This window comes from Netta rufina, assembly GCF_964035555.1.
Source record: "Netta rufina genome assembly, chromosome: 3".
NCBI lineage: Eukaryota > Metazoa > Chordata > Aves > Anseriformes > Anatidae > Netta > Netta rufina.
Window position 1 is genome coordinate 19722398 of NC_140125.1, and position 22564 is coordinate 19744961.

A 22564-nucleotide genomic window follows, 5' to 3' on the forward strand; every position below is an offset into this window, starting at 1 on the left:
CAGGGTAGGCTGGATGTGAGACTTGCTTTAGAGACCTGCTTTACCTTTGTTGTGACAAATTTCCTTCTGAAATACTAGTGCAAACAGCATTTCTGAGTGTTGTTGCGTTGTGGTTTTTGCTTTTGTTTTTTTTTTTTTGCTTTGTTTTTAAGTAAACTGTTATTCTAGGATAATTTTGGGGACTCAAGCTGTCTAAATCTGTTCACTGAAATCGTTCTCTCTTGAGCACCTCAAGCTTTTTCATTTTCTCTCACTGAGTTGTAAACTGTGCTTATTTATTTGTTATGTCTTTGTGTATGTACGTTTTCAGTGTTGAATTCAAGTATAGTTTTACCTAATTGTATTGTAGATGTTCCTCTGCCTTCTTTGAAGAAGAGAGATCAGCGTTAAAACAGAAGCGGCAGAAAATAAGGCTTTTGCAGCAGCGTAAAGTTGCAGATATTTCACAGTTCAAAGATCTTCCAGAAGAAATTCCATTACCACTTGTAATAGGAACAAAAGTTACAGGTAACTTCCTAAAAACAAACAAATAAAAACTAAGATACTGCAAATTTTAGTTAATCATAGAATACCTAGTGTGTATAGGTAAAAATAAATTTAAAAGATTACAAATTGTGTGTTTTTATTGCTAGCTCATTGAGAAAGTACTTGTGAGGATTACCTAGTATTTGTAACACAGTGACAGGGTTTTGAGATATGAATTTATTATGATTTATTATTTCTGGTGTTCATAATCCAGATTATTTTTTTTAAGTCTAGTATATCTAAAAAAAATCCTGGAGAGAGATGCTTCAATGCAAAGAGCTGAGTACTGTCTAAAAGTTTAAAATCTGACCTAATATAAAACTTAAGCTTTGTTTTCCATAAACATAAAAATACCTGTTTCAAAGTGGTTATACAATTAATTTCCCAGTGTAGTTAGACTTGTATGCTAAACGTGACATTGTCTTACACAAAAAAATTGCACATAACTGAGGAAGGAGTACCGTTAAAAAAATTCCTTTGGAAAATATGCTCAGCTTTGTTAAATCTTATAAAAATCTTATAAAATCTTGAATTCCTCCATCCTATCTGTTTGTGGTGCAGGGTTCTTTTCACTTGAGCATGGTTTCTCCCACTCAGGCCATTTCTGTTCATTCCCTTCTGACTTCTTCAGCATCACTGTCCTTAATTCTTGCTGATGAGCAGGCATACTGTAACTCCTTACTCTCCTAGAGATGAATCCTTGAGCTGTGTTCATCATTGTCTTTCTCTAAATATGCAGTTATCAGTGGAAGACATCAAATAGAAATGGTATACAAAGTCACTCAGAAATTGATTTTTGCCTGCAGAATCTGACTGTCAGAAGGTTCAGGTTTTAAACACTGTTCTACATAGATGTAAATGTAGTGCTAAGGAGTAGATTTGAGAAATATTCGAATTGCAAGACTAAATTTGACAAAAATTAGGTAGTATTTCTAGTGCATACAATTCTTTTTCAGGGCTTATGATATTTTTCATTTTAATCTAGTCTGTTTCGCTTTTTGTTTCTAATATAAATGTATATGTATTGGACAATGCCAGGGTTACTTGCAAAAGATACATTGTCTATTTTTTGCATCACGATATTATAATATTTGTGTGTTGTGATGTTTTTGTTTATTTATTTATATGTATCTTTTTAGCACGGTTGCGAGGTGTCCATGACGGACTGTTCACAGGACAAATAGACGCCGTGGACACTCTTAACGCTACATACAGAGTTACTTTCGACAGGGCAGGTCTCGGAACACAGACAGTCCCAGATTATGAAGTTCTTGTAAGTATTAACAACACATTCTTAAAATAGTTCTAATGAAAGAAAGCAGCCTACAATTCTATCCTTTAATCCAAAAGAATAAAATTAAAAATATTACATCCAGGTTGTATTGTCATAAAACAGAAACTAGCGTACCAGATGCATGGGAATTTCCAGGAGAATGAGCTCATACTGCTCATGATTTTATAGAACAGGATAACCTTCTATAATACAAACATAACTGTTCAGACTGGAATAACTTACTAGAGCTAGTGTTACAGCCTGAGTTGAGTATGAAGAAGTATAACGAGTAGTGTAAGATCCCAAAGAGAATTCTGCTGTGGGATCCAGACAGGATTTGTAGAAAATGTTCGTGGAAACTTGACCCTTTGTAATTTGACAAAATGAGTTAAGGCTTGTGGTAGTGGGAAGCAAGTATTATGAGTTGATTGAGTCTAATTTTCAAGCTTCTACGGTAATGAAACTAACGGTGAGGACACTGTTTTGGTCAAACAAATTGTAGTTACTTCCTAGCTCTCGTGCTTTTGTACCAATTTATGAGCTCCATGGATTGTTCCTGCTAAATGTTCTGACCTAGACTGCAAAATTTTTAGATGGCACCATATTCTTTAGAATCTTGTGTAGCATTCAATCTACTAAGGGACAGCTAACTTGTCTGAGATCTAGTCTTTGTTATGATGAGAGTTTGGAGCTTTTGGTGAACTTGTGTTCAGTCATGATTTGTCTGCAACTTGCCGATAGGATTTTTGGAAATACTCTTGCAAGGGTTGGTTTGTTTTTGATGTGATGCTAACTCTAGCAGTGCAATATGGTTTTGAAGCTCTTGCTAGGCCAAATGCAAAATGTTACTCTTTCAATCTTTCAATGTTTCTTGGGTTTGGAGTATGGATGTGCATAGTTAGTCCAGATTCCAGAAATAAAATATGTATACCATAAGGTATGTTTTTAATGAGCCTAGCACCTGAAGTATGTCTTTCCTTTTCCTGTCATACAGAGTAATGAGCCCCATGAAACAATGCCAATCGCTGCCTTTGGACAGAAACAACGGCCGTCTAGGTTCTTTATGACCCCTCCCCGATTGCATTATACACCTTCACTCCAGTCTCCAATTACAGTAAGCTACTTATTTCATGTAATTTATAATATTAACTGGTAAAATACTTTCTGATACGTGGTACAGCTGTTACCTTGTACAGTTTTTAATTTTCTGGTGTTGTTCATTAAGATAATTTCATTTAATAGCTTATTTTTAGAGAGATTTACTGAAATCTTCTTTTTTTTAATAGGATAGTGATCCTTTATTAGGACAGTCTTCATGGAAAAACAAAATTTCTGGCACAGATAGTGAAACACTAGGTGGCTTTCCAGTAGAATTCCTCATTCAAGTGGTAAGTGTTAACTGCAGCTCTTACTTCTGTCATGTATTGTCCTTTTTGTGTTTATTCTAATTCTTCTGCAGTTAAATGACCTTCTGTTGGTTTATGAGGTGGTGATATTGTGATACCAAAATTAAATTTTAAGAAGATATTATTAATGCTTCTTCTGAGTTTCTTCCTTTTTTTTTTTTTTTAATTGTTCTCACTTGTTCATAAGCTTTGAAATGTGCTACTTGTAATTTAGACCCCAGGATAGCCTTTTGACTCCGAAAGTGTATTCTTAGCTCTACCAGTTGGTCTGAAAAAATTATATTATTTCTACCTGCAAACTTTGTCCTATGCTAAAGACTTTTTTCATTTAAAATATTCTTGCATTGTGCAAAGAACATTTGCCCCTGTTGCTTTATCATATATTGTATAATATTGTATCCAGTGTTAGGTAATGTGCCCTACCTGCCTTGGAGAAGAAAGGAACCACTTTATTCCCTGAATATGCTATAGTTCTTTTTTCTCCCCAGGAGAGCACCAAGACCTGCCAGGAACCAGCAGATCTCATGAGAGAGATTGGTGGTACTTGGGCAAGGCCAGGAACAATGGCAGCCACCCCCTACGTGTACAAAAGGGGGCCCTTAGGGAGCGCTACAAACACGGTGTGGGGTGTCTGTGTGTGGTGGGTGTGCAGGGAGAGTGTATCATGAAGGAGTGCAACCCACGGGCTGAGGAGGGGACTCGAAGTGCATGTAACCCAGCACCCAGGGACCTGGTCAAGAGTACTCGTTCTGCCCAAGTCTCAAGGCCAAATCTTAGAGCCAAGGTTGCTGTCCCACGTGGGGGGTCTGCACCATTTACCCCAGAGGTGGCCCGCGCCTCCACGCAGACAGTTGCTGAAGGGAGAAGCTGCAGTGAAGACCTCAGACTGCAGGAAGTGCCTCGACTCCTGCGGCCTGCAAAAGGTGTGAGCAGGTGGAGGACCTCCTAGCAGGTGGCTGAGCTGCAGGAGGCAGTGAGAAGGCTGCATAACATCTGGGAGGCTGAGGAAGGAGTTAGATAGCCGGTTCCAAGCACAGTCTCCAGTGAACCCACAGCCAAACAAAAAAATCCACCAGCACGTGCACAAAGGAGAGGGGCCAGTAGCACAAAAGAATTAAAAATTGCCATGACAAGGACTAGCAAGAGGAAGGGGTTTTCCCCAAACCTTGAGGTGCCGTTGCAGAACCACTTCATCACTGGAGGCTGAAGAGGAAAGACCACATCAGGAGAGATGCAGGAGCAAACCGAGCTGTTGCTCAGCTCCAATAACAACCAGCACAACTAAGAAAAGGCAGTGGGTGATGGAAGTAGGCAAATCTCTTCTGAGAGGCACAGAGGCACCCATCTGCTGACCAGATACATTCTTTAGAGAGGCGTGTTGCTTAATGGGGGCTTGTATTAGCAGTGTCACCAAGAGGCCACCAAGTGTTGTCCAGCCCACTGACTATTATCCACTGCTGTTGTTTCATGTGGGCACCAGTGATACAACCAGGAGAAGTATCAAGGACCAGAGCCCTGGTAACAGCATTAAGGGACTCTGAAGCACAGGTAGTTTTTCCATCAGTCCTCCTGGTCAAAGCGAAGGGATTTGAAAGGACCAGTCAAATCTGGCGAATCAACAAATGGTTACAGGGCTGGTGCCACAGCCAGGGGTTCAGCTACTTAGACCGTGGGACTTGCCTTGAGGTCTGTAATCTTACTGGCATTACAGAGGTGTGGTGGGATGGCTCCTATGACAGGAGTGTTGGAATGACAGGATACAGGCTCCTTAGGATATTTTTGCCTTGGTCTTCATCAGCAAGTGCTCTAGACACACTGCCCAAGTTGCAGAAGTCAAAGACATGGACTGGGAGAATGAAGAACCACCCGCTGTAGGAGAAGATCAGGTTTGAGACCATCTAAGAAACCTAAGTGTGCTCAGGTCTGTGGGACTGGATAAGATGCATCTGTGGGTCCTGAGGGAACTTGGAGATGAAGTTGCTATGCCCCTGTCCATCATACTTGTGAAATTGTGGCAGGGGAAACATAACCCCAGTTTTTAAAAGGGGGAAAAAAGGAAGACCAAGGGAACTATGAGCCAGTCAGTCTCACCTGGAGCTGGTTCTTCTGGAAACTATGCTACGGCATACAGAAAATAAGGAGGTGATTGGTGATAGACCACATGGCTTCACTAAGGGCAAAAAATGCCAGAACAAATCTGGTGGTCTTCTACAACGGGGTTACAGCACTGATGCATACGGAAAGAGCAACTGACATCATCTACCTGGCTTGTATGTATTGTGACTGAGAATAAAGTCATCAAGAAACAAGTAATAGATGTAACCATTTTTTTAAAAAGTCTTTTATCCTTACATGCAATATATATCCTTTGATATTTGGCTATACTGCATGTTCTTTTTAGCAAAGTCTGAACTTCTAGTCAATACTAAAAGTTAGAGGATGTTTTTTCCAAGTGTCCAGCTGCAGTTTTAGGTTTTTGTTCTTTTGTTTTGTTTTTGTTTGTTTGTTTGTGTTTTGCTTATTGTTTATTTGTTGATGTTTGTTTGTGTTGTTTGGGAAAAGCTTAAATTAATATTGGGAAGAAAGCAAGCGAAGACAAAAAAAGATCGTTTGCAATGCTGCTGCATGTCCAGTAGAGGGAATACAACACAATCAAAAAAGCTGATTAGTCTTTCAGATTACTATGGAGAAAATAAGTATCTTTTCATCTTAAAAGCCAGCAAGAAAAAACTAAGAGTGGATGCTGGAATTTTGTCTTTCTGCTTGTGAAAACTTTGGAAATATTCCATATGAAGTTATTGCAGACATTGAAATGCTTGTTGTCTTCATATTTCATTTTGTAGTCAAAAGAATATACAAGTACAAATGTAAGCATACTGTTTGGGTTGTTCCTTCATGTCTTTTAACATGTGTACTAAAACTGCTCTTTGAAATTAATGAGGACTATATAACAGTAAACAGGATGAGTTATACTGAAAATGGAACTGCTGGGCTAGAAGAAAATTCAGACTGACCTGAATTAAAGTATACTGGCGAATGAAAATGCAATTCTGTTTAATAAAAATATACCAATGGGAGAAAGTTAGTAGACATAAAATGGTGGAAGGTCAGTATCTTGTAGAAATAATTTAATTATCTTGACCACTGGAATATTTTCTGGGAGTGGGATGAATATAACATAAAATGCAGGGTGGATAACATAAAATGCAACTGGAGAACTAGGGCCTATATCCTTGAATATATCTGGGCATCAAAATAGAAGTGCAGCACCACATACCTGTCCCAAAACCTACAAGGTAATATAGCCTGCACTAAGCTAGGAACTCACAGACTTCGTCAAGGAGAGAGGTCTACATGTGTTAGTTGTTAGGTGGTGCTGACAGTGTAGCTTGGTGAGGAACTTCCTGGCAGCAGTGTCAGATGGTGTACAATCTTCCTTCCTCCCAGGTGTTTTTTTTGCCAACGTGAGCATTTGTGTGATAGTGAACTAGATCAAAGAGAGAATCCAGCTGAAAAGCAACAATTTAAAAACTCTTTTCCTGCATTTTCTGTATGTATTGTTCATCATTTTCAGTTTCCTGCAAGGACAGAAGTGAATGTCTGGAATTGGAAGAGTTATCTACGCAGTATTGTTCTGTGTGTCTGGCCATAGCTTGTCATCAGTTCATAAGATGCATCTGGCAAAGTATTTGTGGCAGAGAGTATTGATGCTGGTAAAAATGTCATTTAGAATAGTGGTATAGATGTCCTGGTGCTCACATTTAAGGAAGGATGACAGTGAATAGAAAAAAAAAGATACAGAGAGAGCCTCAACAGTTCAAGAGAACAGGAGTTTTTTATGGGAGAGTAGACTTGAAAGGCTTGGGTTGTGAAAGTCTAGTGAGAGAGTGGTGGAGAAGGGTTGCTTTTACTGTCTGTGAAAACGGGGCTAAACACAGAGGACAGGCTGTATTTAAGCTGAAAAACAGCTTGGTCAGAACAAATTGCTATGAAGCTAATAAGAATGCATTTAACATGGAAATTTCAAGAAGATTCATAATTAGCTGAAAGAGGTCCTGGAAGAGCTTTTCGTTAGGATTTGTGAGGGCAATAAACCTGGCTGCCTGAAGACTGAACTTTAAAATCAATGATGGGAATTATATATAAGGAGATGTATGTTGAACTAGAAGTTCCTGTTTCTCCCAGTCTCATGTTCCACTTTTAGGATGCAGTTAAACCCTTTGAAATTTTTAAACGGAGACAAGATGTCAAGTTTTAAATCAATAATAAAGCTGTTGTTGGTTGTAGTGGAGCTATAATTTCTTTCCATGTGCCTGAGAGAATATGAATGGTTTTATAAATGATATGTGTGTTGAGAGCAGTCTCAGTGATTTCCTCTTCAGCTTGCTAGGTTCTCAGGGCAGAAGAAACAGGGTATTCCCTCTGTAAAAGAAGCAGGTAAATGGAAAGACCAGAGTTGTTCTCCATAAAATAGATCCAGTCTCTATAGCAGGAGATTGGCAAGGTTTTACTGCAAGATCGTACATAAAGGGCTGGTGCTTAGTCCAGGGCACAGCTGAGAACAGAATTACAACTCAGCAAAAGCTTGGTAGGACACAGGCCGTTAGTTGTAGTACGTGATGGTATCACCATGAAGAGTCTTGATTCTTCAGCCTCTAACAGTATATATTGTTTTCCTATAGGGAATTCCAGCTGATAAATTTTAGCTTTCTTCTGTCTAGGACACTTGAAAAGGTTTAAAAATTCTCTGAAAATAATCCATTGTTTATTTTCAATTATTTTTTTACTTCTGCATCTTCACTTGAAGAACAACTGAGAAATGTATTTTAAAATTAAGAAACATACATTTTATTGTCTTGAATCTGTATGCTGTTTCAAAACTGCATAAGGACCTATTTGTTCTAAAAATAGCTCCTTTGTTTTAGACCAGGTTATCGAAAATCCTTATGATCAAGAAGGAACACATCAAACAATTAAGAGAGATGAATACAGAAGCAGAAAAGCTGGTGAGAATTTTCTCTTTTCAGTTCTTAAGTTAGGGTATACTTTAACAGCTAATACAAATAGATAAGAATTAAAACAGAGTCTATATAAAATACATATATTTTATTGCTTTCTATAATGTGGTGGGATTCTTATTTTTAAGACAAGTCAGAGGTCAGTTGTTTCAAATAGGATTCCACTTTGAAAGCATTATGCTTTGGAAACAGATTAATGTGAACATCAGGATAGTGTTTGCTTCCTTTATGTGTCAATTGATGTATGTTATGTACTTTGAGGGTTTGGGGGGTCAGTTTATAGAGTAAGGCATTTATCTTAATTTTATTTTGTGGAGGTTGGTATTTGTTTAGCTTTCTGGACAATAACTCAGTTTAAAGGTTTTCTGTATACATCACTGAGTGCCCTTAACCTAGATTTCATATTCCAATACTAGACCAGCTACAGTGTAATTACCATCAGCAGAACAGTTTTTCTTGCTAGGTTTTATCTAATCATCAGTCAGTAAATCCAAAATGATAAGAACGTTTCTTCTACAACCCATGTCTATCCATCAACTTGAATGTGGAAAGGTGTCAGTCTCAACCGTCTGCCAGGGTCCATTCTGCCAGTATCTCTACAATGCACAAAAAGAATGCTAAAGTTTGTGGAGAGGAAAATGAATCCTTTTTATTTCTTTAAACCAAAAATGCTGATTTTCTTAATTTAAAATATTTGAATGTTGAAGACTTCATCATAGTAAGATTTCCCTCTTTGTCCTTTCAGTGATCATTTGCACGTTCTGTTATTCTGTTTCCTACTGTCCCAAGGCTGATCTTCAAAACCTTGTTAGTATTTCAGTTATTACATTATCATTTTGTCTTTTAATTGTGTTTAATAATAATAATTTAATTTTAAATGCAAAAAGAAGCAAGATTAAAACGTGCTATTGCAGCATGTAACTCTGATACTGAAAAATTACCACCCCTTTTTTAACCAGAAAGATTTCTGTTCCTACTGAGATATCAGTACTTTTGCAGAGGTAAAGAAATCCATAGAAAGGGCTGAACTTTCAAAGCCTTCCTCTGACAAGAACCCAGATATTAACATGCCACTCAGCTACTATGTTATAAATTTAACTTTATTGTGGAATAAGAATACCAAGGAAAATGGCAAAATGGAGAGAGCATTCTAAGAAGCAATAAGGAAGATGATGATTCAGGAATAAACATTAAATTTTAACTCAGTTATAGCCTAGATAAGGACTTTGAGATACCTTTCTTATGCTGTTTGCTTTGTAAATAAGCAATCATAACACTTTTTTTGTCACAATTTGAAGCTGTCCTGATAAAAATAGAGGACATGATACCTTTCTAATGGGTCATGTTCTTAGCCTGCCTGTCTATAATACTTTGTCCTCTTGGTAATCCCATCTACATTTGTTCTGCTTACCATACTCTATCTCTCCCTTAGAAAGCATTTTCTTTGAACGTTCCTCTTTCCAGCACCAGTCCACTTGAACGTCAGTATCATGTCTGAACGTGAATAAAATGGAATCCTTTGAGTTCATTCAGTTCAGTTGTCAGACTTTGCTAATCTTTCATAAAATTCATAAAATTGTTAGAATAACACTGTTGTTTGGAGACACTTTTTTTTTTAGTGATTGATCCAACATAGAAGTAAAGAGAACTGACCAAAATCAGAAGTGGTACTGAATGAAGTCCATTATTATCTGGCAATAACAATAAATTCAAATTTACATGAGGCAGGGAAAGGACAGCTTACTATCAGTTAATCATTTTGACATCACTATACTAACCTTGGTTGCAGGCTATAAACAAGTTACGTAGACAAAACAGTAATTACTTTTCTGATAGCCACTTGGAGAAATGAATGCAAGTAAAAAGGATGGCTGGTTCATTTTTTCACTTGACCTGCAATGAAGATGAGGTAAAGGTGATGCTGGTTGACCAAGAGAAGCGGGTAGATGCTCCATGACAGAGATGTTATGTTTCCATCTACTGAAAGCCATTCATCTTTTATCTGTGAGGTCAGCTGTTTGTCAGTGTTTCCATATCTTAGATTGGTCTTGGATCGTAAATAATGCTGGTGCTGAGAAATATCTTTCGTCTTCACTAATACAGAATGCCCTCACCCGTTTCTTTCTGATATGGAGTTCACAATTTCCTGTGGCTTTCATGGCTAGCCTGTATTAGGCCAGTATGCTCTAGAGGGGGCTGGTCACTGAAGGTCTGGAAGTTACAATTATTTACTTATATTCCGGAGCCAGAGGAAGCATATCAAATTTATGCAGGTTTCCTGGTTGCTGAGTGAAACCTGAAGTCATGATGTTAGTTTAAAGCAGTGTTACATTGATATTCAGACTAGTCAATCCCTGGGCATCATTTCAGAGGCCAAGTTTAAAGGGGAACTTAATCTAGGACTGATAACTAAAAGCTTGATTTGGAGTTTCTGACCTGGAGCCTCCTGATGAAGGCTGTTGACATTGAAATTTACTTCATCTCTTGTAAAATCTATGCCTATAGGATTGTATGAGGTGTCTTTATCTCAGACTTGTGGCAGAGGAACAGTGAAAATGTATCGAATTTATCACCTAAGAGGCCATTTGTAGGGGAAACTTACAATATGTTGTATATTTTGTTTCAATTTCATAAATATTACCCAAACAACATCAAGATATGCTGTGAAAGCAATGTAAGAAAAATAGTACTGTATTCTGGTTTTGTTTGCTTGTTTTATGAAATTGATCTTATCCAAAATATTTGTTACCAAATGTAAGCTATAGTAACTTTTATTTCTTGGCAGAACTGTTAGTTGTAACAGAAGGTATGTAGCACTAGAATTATTCTCAGATGACCACTAACTTACTAGCCAAGCATACCTCCCACCTGTAATACAGGTGGCTGTGGCCATGTTGTCCTGTACTGTCCTCTTACTGACAGGATCATGCAGGTTCATGCAGTTCTTTCAGTAGGAAGAAGTCATTCCCAGCTACTGGTGAAATAACTAGGTCAGGTCACAGTTATCATCTGTAGAATTTAGCACCACAGATTATCACAGCACTTACTGCAGAGAATAAAAGCATGCTAGTTACTACACAGTTGTCACTTGGAGTTGCAAATCGCATTACTAGGTTTTAAGATTTTGCATGTTATCACCTTTCCGTTGGACACTAGGATTTCAAATATCTCAGTATTATTTTTAAATTAAAAATTTCTTTTGATGAGTTCAAAAGGTATGTATGTAAAGTATTGCATTAATTTTAATATGCTTTTGTCTTTTCCACAGAAATCCTATTCTATGCCAATAGGTATTGAGTTTCAGAGGAGATATGCAACTATTGTTCTAGATCTAGAACAACTAAACAAAGACTTAAATAAAGTGTTGCATAAAGTTCAACAGTATTGTTATGAGGTAAGATTTTCCTGGAATCTGTATGAATTTGTTATTTCTGCTTAAACAAAGTTTTAAAAATATATATTTCCTGGGAATAGGGCATGGGTGGGGCTCACCTGGAAATGAAACTAGTAGCAGCTCTATCAGTTTCATTGTCTCTTTTCTCTGTTTCTCTTACCAGAATGCAGGGTATATACCTGTGGACTCTCTCTCTGAAATGACTTGTCACTTCACTCATGCACCAAATGCAAAAGGAGATCTTTAGTCTTCATTTCTCTTTATTTTATCTGTACAGCTTGCTCCAGACCAAGGCCTCCAACCTGCAGACCAACCAACAGATCTGAGGCGGAGATGTGAAGAGGAGGCTCAGGAGATTGTTAGGCAAGCAAATTCCTCAACAACAGGACAGCTTTGTGTTCAAAGCGAAAATTTAACTGATCTTATCTCTAGACTTACAGCAATATTGCTACAGATTAAGGTAAAATGTTTGTAAAAATAGTGTTTCCAATTAGTATTAAAGCTCTGTCGGTTTCTTTGTGCTGAACTGTTAGAACTTTTTTTTTCTTCTCCTGCAGTGTCTAGCAGAAGGAGGTGACCTGAATTCCTTTGAATTTAAATCACTAACAGATTCATTAAATGACATTAAGAATTCAATAGATTCCTCAAATATCAGGTATTACTTTTTAAATACTTAATTCCTAATTACACATTTTGTACCAGCGAGCAATTGTTGCTGTATTTTAGAGGTGAATGTTCATTATGGATAAGAGTTTTAATCTGGTAACGTACTTATAGGAATGGTCTTCTTAAAGGGAGTGTGAAATTAGCAGTTTTCAGTAAAGTAAACTGATCTTTAAAAAGTGTTAAATGGATACAACAACAACCAAAATAAAGAGCAAGAAAGTCATGACAACTAACAAGTTATTTTAGATCACTTTCAGTACAATTTCAGTATTTGTTTTGCAGTGTTACTCAGTCTCTCATCTGTACATATCAAAAGCTGGTATATGAGACAATTATAGCTTACGACCAGCTTCCATTAGCAGTATTTTAAATGAAGAAACAGAAGAACAGCCGTGTTTTGCCAGATCAAAGGCCCATCTAATCTAGTATCCATTTTTCAACAGTTGTCAGAAGCAGGTGACAGAGGAAACACTATAAAGATAGCAAGAATGTGGCGATACTTTTCCTGAGTATTCTGCAGTCTCCAAGAATTTGTGGCCATGACTTTTTTCAATTATATGGTTGCTGAGTTACATAATTTTAAAAAATTACCTAAATGCCAAGTGTTTCCTTATACTTTCCATATTCATATTGCTCTGTAATAATGGGAGGCTACGTGTGCATGAAATTTTTTTTGCAGAGATAGTAAGACGGCCTTTTGATTTAAAATTAAAAAAAAGTTTTATAGCACACTTTCATTTTGGTAAAAGCAAAAATAAAATCCAAATATTAGTGAAATGTCTCTGTAATCAGCACTGCAAGTCAAAAGTTGGAACGGATCAACTGATAAACACTGCTAAGAAGGTGATGATCTTTTCAGTGTACTTAGGCTTGGGTATTTTAGCATCTTTTCACCGTGTTTTTGTTTCATTAACTCCAACCATGTTACAGTCATTTTTAAAACACCCAAGTCAGTAAGTCTGACTTCGTACAGCTGTTTATGCAAGTGCTACTTTCATATGTCTCTAAGTTGCACGAGTATGTAGTACTCATTCATCTGAATCTATGTTTGTAACTTGTAGAAATACTCAGATGTGACTTTGAGGTTTAATCCTTTTTTTCTTCTTTTTTCCTCTGTAGTTGTTTTCAGAATAATGTGGAGATCCATGTTGCACATATTCAGAGTGGTCTGAGCCAGATGGGAAATTTACATGCCTTTGCAGCTAATAACACCAACAGAGACTGAAAATTTTCTAAGTGTACAGCAAGTAGTTCTGGAAAATCCTCTTCCTTTACATAGGCTTCACCAAATATCCTAACTGCCAGAAGATAAGGGAAAAGAAAACCTCTCAGAAAGGACCCTTTTAAATATAATATATCTGCTTCTTAAGAAAACCAGCATTACTGGCCAACGTTATGTTAGATTTTTCCATTTGTTATCCACATACAATAGTTTTGCTAACTGGTAATCTCTTAGTAATTGCATTTATTATAATAAACCTGAAAATGTATTTTCATATAATTTGAACTTAGTTTTAAAAGTTCAGATTAATTCTGCCCACCTCTTCTCGTTGGCTCTCCTGGTATGTTCGAAATGATGAAGAGGAAATGGCTCACATGGGTTAGGCAGATGGCAGGTCTTTGTTCCTTAAAGCTACACTCCTGTAGGTGTCCGAGATTGCCATTTCACCCTTCAGCTAGCACGGTGACAGCACAAGCTGAGTGTTCCTGATCTAAAGAAGCAGCAGTGGGATATGGACAGTGAACGGAAGTTGCAAACTAGGGGATGTTGGGCAGATCTGTAGATCAGTCAGCGTCTTATTGGAACTTTTAATTTATCATAACTTATATAAGGAGTCTAATGAAGGAATATAAAAATGTAACTTTTCAGAAACAGTCGTTATGTTTTTTCCCTTTACATGGGGCAAAGAAAGTGTTTTAGTTGGTATTTTATATACACGACTGGTTAAACATACAGTTTTTCCAACTTTTTTGTTTGTTTTGCACAACTTTTGAATTAGATTACTGGTTATCCAACAATATCCAACATATATAAATATGAAGATTTTTATAGTGAAATATAACCAGTGAGGTAAACTGCAAAAATAAAAAGTGACAACCTGCCTATGAGTAAATTTTGGAATGTTAATCTTGTAAAAAGTATGTATTGGTTTGTTTAAATAGTCTTGTAAAGCTTCTGTGTAATGAATCGTTTCCAGATATGAATTTTCAAAGATAGGTGTAGAGATGTTTTTCATTCTTTTAGATGCCTCATTAAATGAGGTCTTTTATATGTTAATGTATAAAGAATATGTAAACAGGATTATTTTCAATTTTAAAATTTTGTATAGTTTAAAGATGCTTCTGTATTCTGTGTTGGTATTGTGCCACTGCAAAACTTTAGTGCAGAGTTTATATTTAGCTAAACTTGTTCTGTTAATTAAGAGAAATGCATAAATCTTTTATTCTCAGTGAAATTTGTAACTGAATAAATTGACCTATGAGAGTTGATATATTTCACAAAAATGCAAACGTTTGGCAGATGGTGTCAGGTCATTTTTCAACAGAAGTTAATTTCTGAAAAAAATGTTATGGGCTGGAGAACAAGGTGAGTAGCTATTTTAAAAGATACACACAAAACTTATGAGGGGTATTCCCAAATACTAAGCCGTAATTTTGCTTGAGTTAGCCATTTACCTCTTGTAATGTAACAGACCATTGTAGTAGTGCCCCCAATTCCTGTGTTTTGGGGTGTTACCATCTGTTTGGTAAAGAAGACACACAGGCCCCCAGCCACCACACTTTCCATTTAAACAGAGAAAAAGTGTCAAGGCCTAATGCAAGGCACAAAGGCTTAGTCTGACAGTAACTAACACGATCTACAGCTAACTCAGGGAAAAAGAACCATCCTCTTGCTGTTGACTCCCACCCCCAGCCTTCTCATGTGGTGCTCATAAAACCTGCTGGGTGTGCTGGGTCAGTTGTGAAACTAGAAAAAAACTACGATAGTATTTTGTGAACCCTGTAAAAGCACTTTAGCTTTGACTGTGAATAATGTACTTTTACAGGGTACACAAAATACAATTGTAGTTTTTTTTCTAGTTTCACGTTAACTTGGCTGAAGTGGCAGAGTTGAGGCTGACTGAGCCAGCAGACAGTTTGAGGTGTATTTTTTCATTAATTAGGTCATAAATTTATGCTTTCCCCTCAATGAAAATGTAATTGTAAAGTAAAGTGAATACTGACCACAGCGATGAGACATTTTTCATAAATTGCCCTTCAGTCCCATTAGGTCTCTTGTTCTGAGCTGCAGCCCTGGCGCTCCAGGACCTTGCCTGGGACGGGGATTTCCAGCACCGCTGAGGTAAGAAACCCCATTCCTGCCAGAGGCATGAACACACTTCCCAGCTCACAAGCAGCACAGAGCAAAAATGCAAACTTTTATTATTTTTTTCCTCTCAAAAAGTAACGCCAGACCAGCCCCCACCCCCCCACCCCAGCGGGCTGGGTTAGCTTTTTGGCTGAGGAAGGTGAAGGAGAAATAGGAAAGGCGCTACCAGAAACTGTTCCATCCGCAGAAAGCTGCCGTCGGCGGGTGGAGCTGACCCCTCTCTCCCTTAAATAAATAGCTGAAGTCTGTCACTCCGGCATAAAGTGCAACAGTGGCGGGGCAGGGCACCTCTTCCATTAACACAACGGCGGCGTCTGAGTCCCAGCAAGCCGGGGGGGAGACCCGGGGAGGCGCTCAGACGGCTCGGAAGGCACCGAGGGCGTTTTCCTCCCACTCCGAGCCGGGCTCCGCGAAGCCTCCGCTGTCGGCCGCCTCCGTCAGGGGCGAGAAGCGCCCGCAGGGGCCGCGCGGGGCCGGGTAGGGGCCGGCGGGCGGCGGCGGCGGCCCCGGGAAGGCGGCGGGGGGCCAGCGGCAGCCGGGCGGCGGGGGCCGGGCAGCGCAGGGCCCCTGCGGGCAGCCCGGGGGCTGGGGGCTGCAGCCCGAGCGGGGCGGCCCCCGCTGGCGGCGGGACTTGGCCCGGCGGTTCTGGAACCAAACCTGCGGGGAGAGAGGGCGGCGGTGAGGGCTGGGGGTGCGGGGGGCGGCGTGGTGGTGCTGAGCGGCAGGGCGGCCCCTCACCTGGATGCGGGACTCGGGGATGTGCGTGGCGTCGGCCAGCTTCTCCCGCAGGTGGATGTCGGGGTACATGGTGTCCTGGAACACCGACTCCAGCGTCTCCAGCTGTGCCGCCGTGAAGCTCGTCCGCTTCCGACGCTGCGCCGCCGGCTCCGCCGCCCCCCGGGGCAGCGCCGCCACGGGGGTGGGGGTGGGGGCAGAGCCCGGCCCGGGGACCCCCGGCCCCCCGCTGCCCGCCGCCGCCTCACGGGGCCACCTCCCCGCCGGGAAGGGCTCCCCGAAGCGCAGCGTGGCCATGGCGCTGAGCCGGGCCGGGCACCGAGCCCCCGGGGCTTTATAGCCGGGGAGAGGGGCGGAGGGGCAGGGGGAGGCGGCCCCGGCCCCGCGGGAGGCAGGTGAGGGGAGCGGGCACCACGCTGCGCTGGGGTGAGGGCAATGGGGTGGTGGTGCTGTAGGGTTTGTGCCTGCAGACACGAGGGTGTGCTTGCCAGCTTGCCAGGAGCTGCCCGTGCTGGTTTCAGATGTGGATTCCCCCTCACATTTCGCCCAAAATGGCTGGGAGGGGGAGAAGGAGCGTGGGGTGGGGTGGGATGGGAATGGGGTGATTGGGGTGGCTCTGGGGCTGCCAGCACCTGGGGTGGTGTTTGGCTGTATGGGGGCACAGCCGGGACAGGCTGCCCCAGAGCGGGGCGTTGTCGGTGTCAGACTGCCCCTTAAGGCTGCGGCTTTATCGATGTATATTGAGTATGTGCTCAGGAAAGAGCGGGTACCGGGAGCTGATGGAGCTATCCCCAACCCATATAGCTGGAAATGGGCTCGCTCTTTCATCTCTGACTGCTGGGGTACGCTGCAGGCCAGAAGCGGTCCCCTTGCGCTTCATGTACCAGAGGTGTTCCAATAACTGTCCTGTAACATCAGCCACCACGCTTCCCATGATGGGAAAAGACCGGGGACATTTCCCAGGCCTGAAAGCTTTCATGGATGCAGCATCTAGAGACCATCAAAAGGTGAAAAGCAAGCTTTGTCACAGTAGAGGAGAGACAACATGTATGTACTGTTTTTTTTTTTTCCGTAGATCCCGTACAATTAACCGTGGTTGCCTGCGGTACCCGGTCAGGAGGTCTGTGTTTTGTAGCTCTGTAAAATAGGATGGGTACACCGGGGTCACTGTGACTGAATCAACAGGCAAAATGGGTTGGGGTCCTCAGCACAGGGTTACAAACACAGACTCCAGGGTTTGTAGCTGATGCTCAGTCACTGAATTATCCACGTGCAGATTGTGTTTTTAGTGCACATTCACAGGCCTTAATGGCGAGGGGCTGACACAGCCGTGTGAAGGTGCTGTCTGCGTGGACTGCTTGCACACCTGCGGTGCTGATCACGGCCGTGCTCCCCGCCTGAATTTCCCTTCCTGTTTTGGCTGGCGCTTTGATGCATCTTGTTGATGAGTCGGTGCTGAACACAGGTGTGCTGGACAGGGGAGCAGAGTGGTTCGGAGGCAAGACCAAAGCCATTGCTCTGAGCTTTGCACGCAAATTTCCTCTGTAGGGCTCTGGTAGCTGCCCTTCTGCATTGCCCTGGTTTGCAAGGTTTGTAAGCCTGAGGAGAAGCAAGGAAGGGCTCGGTGCTCTAATTCTAAAGGAGCGTGCTGCTGGATGGAGAATAAAGTACAAGTCTTTGGCTGCCTCACAGGAAAGCAGGATGGCACAGAAGACGCCTCTTTTGTTTTCTCTTGCCGGCTTTCTCCCCTCCTAGTGCTCACCACAGCTCCCACAGTTTCATTCCTCCGATGTGTGAGAAGTGATGCCTGCCAGGTATCGTGGTGTGCCTCCTGCTGTGTGGAAAAGCACTCTGTCTAGATTCGGCAGAGTTTCCTTTCCCCAACGGGTTTTACATCCAGATGTGTCCCTTTAGTCTGACATTTCCAGTGTCTCCTAAGTGCCATTATCTGCCTGGAGTTGTGCTGGGTAAGGCTTGGAAGTATTTAGGAAGGCATTCAGATGTTTTTCCCCTTCCATTTCTGCACTCTGGCTTTATTTTTGTCCTGGCTAGGCACAAAGAAGAATCTTGCATCTCTCCTTGAGATGCGGAGCTATGGCACAAGCCCAGAAGTGTCTCACTTTTTTTCAAATTAACATGTCTAAAAGTGAGATAGCTAAGGGGAACATTGACATGGTTTCACTACCTTGTGTAGATAACAGATTACTGCCCACTTTGAAGGCTGATCACCACTGTGGATGACACAAGACAAATGTGCTCACGTCTGTGCTGGGAGTACCTTGCACTGAGGTAGCCGTGCCGAGGGGACTCCCACAGCACAAAACGCGCCTCTGCCTCAATGGAAGCAGGGCTTCGTGCTGCGGCTGAAGGACACACCATCACCTCACTATTTCAGGTTACTCTACGCAACTTCAGGCATTCAGCAAGGATGAGGCAGGCTCTGAAACACGGGGATTTGGGAGAGGAAGGAGGTGAGTCCTGTGTTTGTTGGCCTGATGGCTTTGCAGCCTTTTCCACTTCAATCTGCTGATATTCCCTCAGACTGCTGATGGTAACAAAGTCGTCATCTAAACATGGAAACTGAGATTCTGCCATACTGATTCAAGGAACTGTAGCTCAGGAAGCATCCCTGATATTGATATGATGATTGCTGCGTGTGTGTGTGTGTATGTCTGTCTGTCTTCAGTATGAATTCTCATGTCTAAAAACAACGTTGAACCTTTTAGCAGTGCAAATTTAGGGGTCTCTCATCGCCTTGAGTGTTTTCACTACATTTGCAGAGACTTGGTGTCTTGGACATCCTAATGTATATCTCATTTTTAATTGAAAATGGACAGCAATTGCAAAAGCTCATGTCATGGAGCCTGACAGTAAAAGTAGCAGTGGTCACACAAACCTAATTTACTTTCCCTAAAGGAAAAACAAAATGGCATTTTTGCTGTAAAAGCTTGAGTTTAAGCTATATTGAAGAAGCAATGGCTGCTTAACTAATATGTGTTCTTACAAAATAAATAAATAAATAAATAAATAAATATAGGAGGCCATAGATATTTTTATGGTTGCCTTATAATTTCTATCTTCTCTATCAGAGCCCTGATAGCAAAAGTCATTAATGCATGCCAGGCTTGGCTTTTCAAGTGTTTGTTGTTTTTTTTTCTGCCTAAAAGGAAACCTTTAGAATTAACACTTCATTCCCCACCCCCAGCCCTCGATTGCCTCTAGTTACTGTATAACTCCTCTGACAGAGCTCTTTACAATCTCTGAAAGTTTTTAGAGGTTTTTCAGTCCTTCCCAGTGTAGGTACAGTGCGATTCATGTTTTTAGACACATCCACACTTCTAAGTAGTATTCTAAGATCTCACTGTGATTGCATGTTTATAATTTAAAGTTGTTATTTAGCAGGGTTCGTGCTTCTGGTCCTCACAGCTGCAAAAATGAAGAGTTTGAGGAGGTGAGCTGCATATTGTCCTCGCTTTGGGACTGCTTGCAGATGTGTTGAAGCTTATTCTTGAGAAATCCCAGCTGCCTGCCCACCGTGGCTGTTCAGCACCTTGCCAGGGCCCCAGTGGGGTGCTGAGGAGGTCCTTGCTGTGGCCCCTTTGCTCCTCGCAGGACCCTGCACATCATCCTCTGCTCATAGGGGTGTCCCAGGGTGGTGTCAGATCCCGGTGACACCAGACCCCTGTACAGGATGCTGTTCGTGCAGGCCAGTAGTTATCCTTGGTAATTTCAGTTCACAAATAGAGGTCCAGTCTTGCACGCACAGATCTGCCGGGGTGTTAAAATAAATGTGATCTGACTGGCGTTTGTGTCCTTTCTGAAAGGTGACTGGCTCGTTTGGCTAGGATTTGGTAACATCTCTATGTACACGATACGTCAGTCATTGAAAATTAAACTGCTGCCTTTCTTTGTCTTTAGCAGCAAGGAACTCCTCGGTGTCTCCTGACTCAAGCCTTGCGGTTAGGAGGGGGTTGTGAGCTGATAAAGGAAGCCATTTCCTGGGAGGTGTGAGACGGGGCTTCAAGACCTCGCGGTGCCAGTCGTGTATTCCGTCCTGAAGAGTCGATAAGAGCTTCAGACACAGAAAAAAACTCGAAGAAAGCAGCAGTGGGGGAGGCGCAAGAGCATCGCAGATGCATATGAAAAGATCAAGGGGCTGCATTTGCGAAGTCCCAACAGGAACAGATTTGGGGTGAGATGTCCAAGTTCAGAGGGGATCCAGACACAGCAAAGGGGCCAAAGTAGAGTACGTCTGATGGCTGGCAGCTGGCTCCCTACCTTCAGAGGGGGGAAGATCAAGTATTTGGGAGGGGGAAGGAGATAAGAGCAAATGGCAGGGGTGGTGTCAGGAAGAGGGGAAGGAAAAGGTAATAATAGGGGGGATGCTACCCAGGGACAGGTAAGGCTGGTTGGAAGGGGCCCGGATGTTTAGGGTTGAATTAAGACACTGTGAAACCTGAGCTTGCCTTTGAGCTTGGAGAGACCCTGAGAATGGCAGGTTGCGTGTATCTGGCAGTCACTTTGCTTCTGAAGTGAGCGGGCAGTCTCAAAAACTTCCGTGGCAGCAAACCTTAGGCTTAAGCAAATCTTTGTTGCCTTATTTTCTCTGTGCCCTCTCTGTTTTTGTAGTGTGATGCTGTGAAAGAGCTTAAAGCATTTATTTAACTGAGTTCATCCTGTTGCTTTGCTTATTTGCATGCTCTGAATGAGGTCTCTAGAAGAGTCATATCCTATCCTTGCAGATATTTTTCTTTAAAGAAGGATTTTACAATGCTTGTTGAAGCAGGTGCTTGTATATATACAATTATTGGGTTACCTGAATTCCCAGTAATGTGCAATTAATTCACAGCATGGGCAAGGGAAGAAACTTTTACCTCTGCAGATAGATAAAAAGAAGAAAGGGAGGTGAGAAGGGAAGAGCTAAGGAAAAAGACAGAGCCCTATTTACTTCAGTTGTGTACAGTACCCATTCACCTATAGCCAGCCTGCTCTGGTGCAGCCAGAATATGTACACACAGCAGTGCTGGCAAGGGAAGGCAGGTGATAGTGTAGCCGAGGGGCCACAGCTTCTTTAATATCATTGAATATTAAACAGAAAAGTTCCAGTAGTCCCATGCCTACCGTTTTTAGACTGCTTGGTCTTAGCAAGCAGTGTTAAGCCTTTGTTTTCTGCCATTGCTTGGCTGACTCCTAAGCTCTCGTCACCCCCTGCGTGTGACACAGTCTTCCTCCTACCCCAGCTTAAATAAATGACAACCAGAATATTTCTGTTTCTGTATCGCAATATTTGGTGTCTGAGTGCCTGAACTGCTGAAATTAGTAGATTTTATAAGAATATCAATTTATCGTCCTTTTTTTTTTTTTTTTTTCAAAGCTAATGTCTTACGGTTATTGAGAAAAGAATACAAATGTGAAGCAAATTGTGCTTGGATGCTTCAAAGCCAGAAGGCAACGGAAAGAGACAGAACTTCTCTGCTAAGGTCAGATGCCTGCAAGCAATGTGAACACAGAGCCGCTTTCTTCCTCTGCCCTGGCTGCCCTGGTGCTGTTAAACCCCACAAGTGTTCATCTCTGGGTGCACTGCAGGTTTCTTCAACTGGCTGCCCTGCACGTCCCTTCTGTGGCTCAGGCGTGTGCTTGGTACATGCCGAGGTTGGTGCTCAGGCTTCGATCTTATCTTTCATTCTAAATGTTTTCCGTCTTCTTTTCTGGTTAGTTTTAGAGACAAGGGGCTATTGGTCTCGAGTATTTGGGCATTTGCAGCAAAGTCATTTCATTTTGCAGTGTTTTTTTTTTTTTTTTTTTCTGGGGTGTTGTATTTCAGATACTCAGCCCCCTGTACAGTCTGGAAGATTTTCAGCTTTAACGTTTAGGTGGAAGGGGGAAGTTCCACCTGAGCTGAGGATTTGCAGTTGATCATTAAGTCAGCAGTTCCTGGTGATCAGAGCTTGGGAGTACCGTGATTACTATGCCATTTAATGAAGTGATTCTCTTCCATGCATGAGTTGACTCATATTCCTTTGCTATTTAAAATTGCACTGAAGAGACAGAGAGTGAAAATGCCACGTTGCAAACTCAGTTGGCATTATTTCTGTGGGTTATCCTGATTTTTGTAAGCCCGTGGCATGATTTTCCCCCTGCCTGTCCTCTCTCCCTGCCCCAGCAACCCCTGGATAA

At 41.6% G+C, this 22564-nt stretch overlaps 2 protein-coding genes across 3 annotated transcripts in view; one reads left to right on the forward strand and one right to left on the reverse strand.

Moving 5' to 3' along the window:
- Positions 1-14793, forward strand: part of LIN9 (lin-9 DREAM MuvB core complex component) — a gene marked incomplete at its 5' end in the record, with an annotated part of 39158 nt that extends 24365 nt beyond the window's left edge. Inside the window, 9 exons of one of the 2 annotated variants that reach the window (XM_084285410.1) lie at positions 350-507; positions 1665-1798; positions 2793-2912; positions 3085-3186; positions 8130-8210; positions 11491-11616; positions 11894-12076; positions 12174-12271; positions 13402-14793. In XM_084285410.1, the coding sequence (XP_084141536.1) occupies positions 350-507; positions 1665-1798; positions 2793-2912; positions 3085-3186; positions 8130-8210; positions 11491-11616; positions 11894-12076; positions 12174-12271; positions 13402-13507 (1108 nt within the window). In that variant the 3' untranslated portion in view covers positions 13508-14793. The remainder of the gene's footprint in view (positions 1-349; positions 508-1664; positions 1799-2792; positions 2913-3084; positions 3187-8129; positions 8211-11490; positions 11617-11893; positions 12077-12173; positions 12272-13401) is intronic. The other variant, XM_084285411.1, reaches the window with a different exon arrangement.
- A 1213-nt stretch (positions 14794-16006) lies between these two features.
- On the reverse strand, positions 16007-16684 carry MIXL1 (Mix paired-like homeobox; the record flags this gene model as incomplete). Its single annotated transcript, XM_084283404.1, has 2 exons — positions 16007-16309; positions 16391-16684. 2 exons carry the CDS (start codon positions 16682-16684, stop codon positions 16007-16009), a joined length of 597 nt encoding a protein of 198 aa, XP_084139530.1.
- Positions 16685-22564: the final 5880 nt, after the last annotated feature.